The sequence below is a fragment of the Zalophus californianus genome, chromosome 3 (assembly GCF_009762305.2).
Source record: "Zalophus californianus isolate mZalCal1 chromosome 3, mZalCal1.pri.v2, whole genome shotgun sequence".
NCBI lineage: Eukaryota > Metazoa > Chordata > Mammalia > Carnivora > Otariidae > Zalophus > Zalophus californianus.
Genome location: NC_045597.1, coordinates 137102542 through 137111872, shown reverse-complemented (window position 1 = coordinate 137111872; position 9331 = coordinate 137102542). Strand labels below are relative to the sequence as shown.

The following is a 9331-nucleotide window of genomic DNA, read 5'->3' as shown; positions in this document are numbered from 1 at the left end:
TTAGCACACACAAAATCTAGTTCAGTTGCTTGGACTTATCGACCCCATCCCCCAGCACAACTTTATCACACAGAATACAATAATCACAATAATTGAAACGCGAATTCTTGAGTCAGCTAATAAACAGGGTTATTGTGGACAATGTTTTCGCTTCTTGAATTTAAACTTTATTGGCAATTAGATCTAAAGGTAATAGGCAGAAATGTCTCTTAGTTGGCAAAACACACACACACACACACACACACACACATACAGCCTGAGCATTCCTCCCGGGTGACAGCAAGGTATCAAGGATGAAAAGGGCAAAGGAGTGTTAAACTAATATGTGAAACGAGATTTTAAAGAATAAGTAAAACGTTACAAGAAAAAAATAACTTCGCTGGGAATCACTATTTAAAAAATGTTGGCAATTGTTGATGGGCTTTTTCAGTTGTTGACTTGTTACCAAGACGATCAAGAAGCCGGGAATAATATATGTTTGAGCAGCAAAATGATTGAGTGGATTAAAAAAAAAAATTCTGCCCTTTAAATATATATACTCGCCCTGTATTAAATGAAATATAAATGCCCGCTTTGGTGCCACTGGCTAGAATGAAAGCTCTCCTCCAGTAAGCGAGGTGAACTGAGATTTTTGTTTTAAGTGCCTGCCTCCAGGGTACGTACAAGTGGGAGACGGGTTGGAAACCTGGGGCTAAGGGGGATGGGAACGAGATGGCTCTGACTGTGAATCTAAGAGCTGAATGTGTGAGACAGAAAATCCTCCTCCAGCCTCGGAGGGGGTGTCTCCCCCAATACCAGCTCCCTCCCCCCCGGGCTCGTGGGGCGGGTCTGGTTTGCTCAGTAGCTGCAGCGGCCGTAGCAGCAGCCCCGGGGCTGAGCGGCAGCGGCCTCCTGGCAGCGCAGGGAAGCGGCGGCTCCGAGAGCGTGAGGCCCTGGGGAGATCCCGCGGAGGCTGCCGTCGGGATGGAGGAAGCGTCGAGTGGAACCGGAGCCGCCGGGGATGGATTTCCTCCCCAGCCCAGCTCCTTACAGCTTGGCTGGGCCTGCTCCAAGCACCTGCGAGGTGGAAGAGGCCTGCGTCTAAGGCCTGACAGCTGCAGCCGGCGAACGAGGCGGGCACAGCGGGGTAACAGTTGAGCCGTAGCCGCTCTCAGGAACCTACGCCGCCACGGCCGCTTATTGTCTCTCCCCTTCCACCCGGGGGCAAACAGGAAGCGCGCCGGCTGGCCGAGCGACGGACGGGTATTCGGGCCAATGAGCGTTGGCAACGGAGAGCGTGGTGGCGAATGAGCGCGGAGAAGAGAGGCGGGACTTCCGGGCGGGCTGTCACCCTCTTCCCCCCTTTTGGGCTGGAGGCTCCACCTTTTGTGTTTCCCGCACAGTCAATCAAAATAGGAAAAAAAAATCCCCGGACCGCTCCGGCCGTGTCCGCCGCCGCTTCCCGCATCCTCTCCCGCCGCCGCCGCCTTCGCTCCTCACCATGTGTAAGGCGGCGGGGAGCCCCGCCTGAGGTGCCCTAAACACACTATGACCGGTACGTAAAGCCGAGAGAGAGCAACCCTTGCTGCCGCCGCCGCTGCCGCCGCCGCCGACCACAGCCAGCCCGGGGCCGCCGCCGCCGGCTCCCGGCCCCCTGTGTGCGACCGAGTGTCTGTGAGAGGCAGAAAGCCGCACTCCCCTCCGCCTCCCTCCCCTCCCGGCCAGCCACCGTCCACCCCTTAAGCCCCAGCAACGCCGTGTCCCTGCCGGGCCCTGGGGCGGGCGGCCCGGTCCGCCGGGAGCGCATCCCCCCGTGTGCGGGCGCGGGCGGCGGGCGGGCGTGTGTGAGTGACTGACGGTGCGAGAGGAGCGAGCGCGAGTGAGAGCGAGCGGCGCGAAGGGAAAGGGGAGGAGAGGAGAGGGGGCAGGGGCAGCGCGGGGAGGAGGAGGAGGAGGGAAAGAGGAGGAGGAGGAGGGTTACAGGCAGCGGCGGGCGGGGGCAGCAGCAGGAGGGGAGGAGGGATCCGCCGCCGCCGCCGCCGGGGGGCGGGTGGGGGAGGGGAAGGGGACTCGGTCCGGGCTTTCGGAGTAATTTCGCCTCGGCCCGCGGGCCCCCTCCCTCTCCTCCACCCGCCTTCCTCCCCACCCCCACCCCCCCGCGCTGTGCCTGCAGCTCCCGAAAAGCCCGTGAAACAAGAGGAAATGGCTGCCTTGGACGTGGACAGTGGCGGCGGCGGCGGCGGCAGCGGCGGCGGCCACGGCGAGTATCTGCAGCAGCAGCAGCAGCACGGAAACGGCGCGGTGGCGGCGGCGGCGGCGGCCCAGGTGAGGAGCGGCTGAGCCACGGCCCGGCTCCCCCCTAGCGCCGCTTTCTCCTCCCCTCGCCTCTCCCCTCCCTCCGCGGCTCTCTCCTCCCCTCCCCCCGCCCCGGGAGCTGCCCGCCCGAGGCGCCAACGCTCCGACCCCGCCCGCGCTCCCCCTCCCGCCGCTTTTTTGTGAGTGTGTGTGTGAGTGTGTGTGTATGAGAGTGTGAGCGTGCGAGCGTGTGCACCCTCCCGGGGGTGGGTTCCGGGCGGAAGGTGGAGGCCCGGCGCGCCGCCCGCCGCCCGCCTTCCCGCGGACGGTGGAGTCGGTGTGCGTGCGAGCGGGAGGACGCGAGCCGGAGTCGAGCAGGAGGAGGAGGAGGAGGAGGAGAGCGCGGGCTGGCGCTCGCCCGGGCTCAGCCTGCGAGGACCGAGGCGCACTTCCTGTGCGAGCGGCGGCCCGGCCCTAACCGCCACCCCCTCCCCCTGTCTCCCTCTCTGAACCCGCCCATCGGGGGTAGGACACTCAGCCGTCACCGCTCGCCCTGCTGGCCGCTACCTGCAGCAAGATAGGGCCGCCATCGCCGGGCGACGACGAGGAGGAGGCGGCTGCCGCAGCCGGGGCCCCCGCCGCCGCCGCCGCCGGAGCGGTAAGTCTCGCGCGCGCGGCCCGCCCCCGCCAAGGCCCTGCGCCCGCCATCCCGGGCCTGCGGCGCGCCCGCCAGCCCGAAAGGCCTCCCCGGCGCCCGCGCCTTCCGCGATACGGACGGATCGCGCAGCTGGGGCGCCCTTTCGGGCTCTTTCGCATGCCCGTGTGGATCAGAGGCCAGCCCAGGCTTTCTCTAAATTGTCACTGCGGCGCCTCGATCCAAATTCACTACAAAATGAAGTCAGAGAGGGCGGGGGTAGAGGACTCCAAAATGGATGTTTGAGCAATTCATATCAGTGCTGAAAACTCCTTCGCTGAACACTACAAAATTTTCAAGCACAGCCTATCGGCCATAGATAGTATCAACTACAGGGGCAGTGTCTTTAAGTCTTTAGTTTCTAGTATTTTTGAACCTGGAGCTTTTTCTGCTGGAACTTACTAGAGCTTACTGATTTAAATCGCAAATTGCTAAAAAGAAACCAAAAAAGGAATGAAGGTTTATTCTTTGAATTACCCTTTTGTATGCAGCAGTGAATACTTTGTGAGTGCTTTTTTAATGGCCATTCTAAATTGTTGAATTTTAGTTTTTGCAGACTTAAATTTGCAGGAATTTTTCATTAAGTGGAGTAAGTGAAACATTCAATTAGCGGCCGTTGAAATTGGCGAAGTTACTTAGATGATACTTTGGCTTTTGAAATTGAATATGAAATACCAGCGTTAGAAACAAAACTACATGTAAGGAATTGTATTTACATGCATGCTAACGTATACTGTACTTACAGTTGAATTTGGTTGGCAAAGCTGTATTTTCATTTTATTACGATTACTGGTCTGATAAGGTGTGGGTTTCTGTAGTGTTTTTAGTTTGGGGGCGGGGGGAGGAGCTGGTCAGTGTGTTGTATGAGAGCTTAATACAAATTAGCTAGACACAATTTTTAAGACTGTTAATTGTGATTTTTATCTGTTTGAATCGTTGCTGTTGTGTTAAACATGTAGGTAGATTCACTTACTAAAATACTAAAAAGCTCCCCCAGTCGTTTTAGGTTTCTTTTGAGGTGGCTTATAGGAAGTGATTTGTGTAGTGGTATTTTGACTGGTCACTATAGACAAAAAAGTATGGTATTTGGCATAGTCTGCAAGAAATTCTTAGTATGTCTAGACACCAAAAGTGAAGCTAATGTTAAGCTGTATTGTTAAATATTGTATTTGTAATTTTAGTGCTTCAAATGATACTGTAGAGGGGTGTGAATAGCTTTAATGTCAAAAATATTCTGGGTTTTGTGCTTTTGTAAGCTGATTAAAATGTAAAAGCATAAAATTATGTTCGTGAGAAGCATGGTTACTTCTAAACAAACTTACGGATTGATAAGCCTTTTTATGAATTATCTGTCTAGCCCCACAGTGCCAAAACAAATTGTTTAACCTTAAAAAACCACTGCACAAGTAAAATTGCAAAGCATATTGCTTCTTCTTGTTTTTTTACAGTATTTTCAATTACAACGAAAAACTTCTTGTAACTGCAACTTACCTAGTTTATGTGGCTCACTGATGGGGGAGGGGAGGAGTGAAGGAGGAAGTTATGGGTGAAAAATATGTATATGTACTTGTATATGATGTGAATCTCAGCCTTGGCAATAGAACACTGTCTCTGGTCTTATCCTGCTGTGGTCATATACTTGTAGGGAGGTTGTTTCCATGCCTCTTCAACTCCTCCTCTCAGCTACCAAATCTCTACTGACATCACATTTCCCGCCAGATGAACATGAACTAGAATCAGTAGGAGCACTTTTTTCTTTGTATGTTTGGTACGCATGCATAAAATTTTTCACTGAGTAGAATTAGTAAGACTGGCTTGAATATGTTTGCCTTAGCAAGTGGCAAAATTAGTTTTCCAGTTTAAAAGTGAATTTCAGGCATGTACATCTCAGAAAATGAAAGAATTTAAGTGATTTTTATGGGCATTTTTTTCTATTTAAGAATGTGCTTAGATAATCTTACTGTAATCACTCAGTTACCTGGAATCAGAGGTCTGTAGAGAGCTTTTTTGTAGCTGTGATTTTTTTTTTAATTTTATTTTGTGATAATTTTATATATATAGAAAAGTTGCAGAGATAGAGCTGAGAGTTACCGTATGCTCTTCACCCAGCTTCCCCTAATGTTAGTATAACCATAGTGCATTTGTCAAAACTAGGAAACTAACAGTTATACACTATTAACTAAACTACAGACTTTACTCTCATTTCACTTTTTTTCCCCACTAATGCCCATTTTCTGTTCCAGGATCTAATCTAGGGTACCGCATTGCATATGGTATTGTTGTGTTTAAAATCAAATAGAAATATACACATAAAATTCAAGTTTGTGCTGGTTTAGTTTAGTATTTTAAGATTAATAGGGCATTGAAAAGCCAGTCACCTGCCCTGGAGATTTGTTTTAGGTGTTTTGAATTTAGAATTTGTTATATTATGGTATGGGTTCTTTCTGGATCCTGGCCAAGAATGGTTATCCCCAGTATAGTGCTGAATAGGTCTAATCATAAACCATTCTCACCTATAATGTCCCACAGCATGGACTCCCACAGTTGGTTTGGTGGCAGGTCTCTTTTTTCTACTTTACTATTAGAAGTTGTATAGTTAATTTTAGTAATAAACCAGGAAATATAAGATGTAGACCTTCATGCAATATAAGTTTGTCCAATCTGTATTGATGTGAATTTCTGGGTTGTTAATTTTGCTTAGTCCATTTGTACTTTAGTTTAAATTGTAATCAGTTAGCTGGGTAATTGTTTTTATTTGAAATTGGTTTTGAGTTCTTCAGTGTTCCTTGAAGATTTTAAGAAACTTGAGTATTTGCCTAAGAGTGGTTCTTAGTTTGTTTCCACCTTAGCTTCATACTTGTTTTTATTTCCAGTAACACTCTGCCCTTGCCTGTTTCTGGCTTTCAAAAAGCCATTTGTGGGAACTGAGAAGTTATTAATCCTTTCTGAATGCTATGCAATAAGTGGTATGAATTTTTCTTTTTTTCCTTTCCACAGGTATTATCTGAGAAGATAGCCTCTTTTTTTTTTTCCCCCATTCAACTGCCCCTCCCCCCCTCCATTTTTATGCCTGGTTGCACTGGAGAATGCCCTTGTAATGAATTGCTATAGCAACGTCCCAGGGCTACTCTTGGTTTTGGTCCTTTTTACCTTGTGATTATGTGTTTATGTACAGAGGGAGACTCAAGAGTACCTTCAGTTACAACTTTTTACAATAATGCCAACTTCCATGTCAGATGATGTCTTGTTAGTTGTCTAAAAAGAATATTAGAATTATTGAGAGAAACACTGCTAGATTTTTCTTGAGGGTTAGCTGAACCAAATACTAGTTCTTGCTGGGTTATGTGTTTTTATGTCTCTCTTCTTTTGTTTCTATAGTGTTTCCAATAGCCTAACATCAGACATTTTTACAACTGTTCTTTGGTCTCAGATGATTTTCTAATTCATATTTTTTTGTGGTGTACTGCTGATAAAATTTCTCTTACATGGGCTTAGTAAAGTTCTGTAGTTTGGAAATTTGGGGGGCTTATTGTGGAATTATGGAAATAAATAGGTTTAAAATTGGTGTGTAAAGTTTTTCATAGAAGACTAATTATCTCAAGGTCAGTTTTATTGATCAGTTCTCATTTTCTTTGCGATGATTTTAAAGTAAATACTTTAACTATTCATTCAATAAATATTTACTGATCTTTATGCCAGGAATTGTACTAGGCATTCAGATCATCCTCTGTCCTCATAATCTTACTAATCATAATGTTACCTTAGGATTGTATAGTGCTTTATAGTTCGTAAAGCATAACACTTTTGGTTCTTATGACCCCGCAAGGTAATAATTTTCCCACTTTCAACATAAAATTGAGTCCTGTTCTAAATCACACACAATTCCACAATTCTAGCTAGGACTAGAAGTCATTTCTGAGTTCTTTCCTTTCTAGTGTAATGTACTCCCCTCCCCCAAGCATAATGGTAGCTTAAAAATCATGAAGGTCTAATAGTTTTCTGACTCGATGTTTTCTCTCCGATTCCATTAAAACATTTAATACTTAATAAATTTTTTAAAACAGTAAATTTATTTCATTTAAAAGATCCTCTTTGTTGCCTGTCTTTCTTCTTAAATTATTTGTTGCTGGTTTTCCTCCCTCTGGGTTTGTGCTTCATAAATATTTCTTGTATATCCGTTTCACCTTAGGTTTATTCAGAAAAGTTCAAATACATCATGCTGTCTTAGGTTTGGGGATTTCCCTTCAATTAATGGCCTGCATTGTTGGGAAAAGTGGTACCACAGTTTATTTTTATTTAACTTCCGGAGAGGGGTCCTTGGGTAGTACTTACTCAGATTTGTCATTTGAGTAGCTGTATTTATTTTCACGGAATTTCTTGAATAAAAAGCTGTTCACTGATGGTTGAAAATCTGTCCTTACTACAATTTTGTAAAAAGTAATACTTAAAATGCCACAAATTTCACTTTTTTTTTGAGGATGAAAAAGGATAAAATGCCAGTATTGTAAAATAATCTGTACCCAAGATACTGTATTCTTTGGTATAAGTTGAATAATTGTAAATTTAGTGCTGGTCAAAAAAAAAAAAATGCAACAGTCAATTCTCCAGAGGTAAACAACAACCTTAGGAAAATAAAGATTGGATGTTAGGCATTATATTTTAGTGTAGATTTCACTATAAAGTATAGATGTAAATGTCTTTATTTAAAATGCCAAGAGACTGAAATGAAACATGAATTTTTGCTCTGATATTGGGAAAGATGACTTAGACTTCTAATTCCTGTACCAGATAGAAGTTGAAGAATGACATGGAACTTTAATGACTGGTCTTTATTTTAGTAATTTAAGTTTGATAAGTTTAAATGTTTGTATTTAAAAGATGGTTATTTTAGTTCAAGACTATACATTTGTACTGGGTTCCACTCTTTATCTGTCTTTAGTCTCTTCCGGCTTTCTTTCAGTCTCCTTCACTGGGCCTTAGTTATCTTTATAAAACACAGACCTGATTGCACCACTCACTTGCTTAAAAACCTTTTATAGCTTTCATTTACTATCTGTAGGATGAAGTCCAAACTCCTTAGCAGGATCTACAAAGCCATTAACTACAGGCCTTGATAAAATGTCTAGTCTTGTTCCCCATTACTTTTCTCTATGAATATGAGCCTTTTCTGGATCCTCTCTTGAACTCCAAACTACACATTCTTTAGAGTTTCCTTTTGTCTGTGGCTGTTGTTTTTATACCTTTATGAATGCCTCTGTCTCTCTTTCCTAGCTGCCTATGGTGAAGTCATAAATTTTATTCTAAGATTACTTTAAATATCTCTTGTGTGAGATCTTTTTTTTTTTTCCCCATCTTCTGTGTTCCCAAAAAGCGTTTTGCACCACTGTTCACATAGTAGTAGCATGTATGTGTATGTCTGCTTGGATAAATTGGGAACCATTTGAAATAGAGATTGTTTATTTCATGAGCTTACTCATATGCTTATTTCAACTTGGCAGATATGCTCGAATCTCTTGAATCATTAAACTGTGGTTCATCCATTGAAATAATGCTTTTCAACTACGTATCTGCATGAAAATTACGTAGTTTCCTTAAGAAACTCTTAAAATCTTCTGGTTTTATAATGGTTGTATTAAATTTTGTGGAATGGATCATACTGAGAGAACAGTGTATGTCTTAACCTTTTTGTGTGGTCATATACCTCCTTTGAGAATATGATGAAACCCTAGATTATCCCTCTGTCTCCCAATTGTACTTTCTCAAAAGGTTGCTATGTTCATTTAGAGGATTCATAGATCCCTTGAAGCCCAGGTGTGGGTCCTATGTTGAGAATGCTGGGCTAGATACGCTTATGTTTTCATTGTCTAGTGATACACAGAGTCACAGGAAATTGCATATAGATCTAGAAGGAAGTGGCATAGGAATGGCTTTATTTTGAGGGTGAGTAATTCATATAGGATCTCATTCCCCCTATCTTTACCCTTGGTCTTAGTGGGAGACAAGCTTAGTATAGAATTAAAGGCCTGGCTTCTGGAGTTAGACTTGGCCTAGTTTTAAAAATCCTGTCTTGGCCATTTGAGACCTGTGTGATTTTTGTTTCTCAATTATTTCATTTGTGAAATGAGGATAGTGATAACACCTACCTTACAGGATTGTTGTAAGGAGTAGATGATATAATCTTATAAATCATTATCATAGAACTTGGCATTAAGAGAATGGCTCCATTGTGAGACATTACTTTATTCCCTTAAAAAATGTTATTCTTTGACATTGATGTGTAAGATTTTATTGCTTTCTGCTTTCCTTTGTTGGTATTTTTCCACTATTGCCTAATCCATAAAATACGAGGATGATAACTGAGAA

At 44.6% G+C, this 9331-nt stretch overlaps 1 protein-coding gene across 3 annotated transcripts in view; it reads left to right on the top strand.

Annotated features, from left to right (window-relative positions):
- The first annotated feature begins 1362 nt into the window (after window positions 1-1362).
- The window catches only part of SP3 (Sp3 transcription factor), a 54706-nt gene continuing 46737 nt past the window's right edge, over window positions 1363-9331 (top strand). Inside the window, exons 1-3 of one of the 3 annotated variants that reach the window (XM_027589466.2) lie at window positions 1363-1534; window positions 2164-2304; window positions 2804-2932. In XM_027589466.2, coding sequence (XP_027445267.2) covers window positions 2182-2304; window positions 2804-2932 — 252 coding nt within the window. In that variant the 5' untranslated portion in view covers window positions 1363-1534; window positions 2164-2181. Of the gene's footprint in view, window positions 1535-2152; window positions 2305-2803; window positions 2933-9331 lie in introns of all 3 variants that reach the window. The other 2 variants (XM_027589465.2, XM_027589464.2) reach the window with 2 other exon arrangements.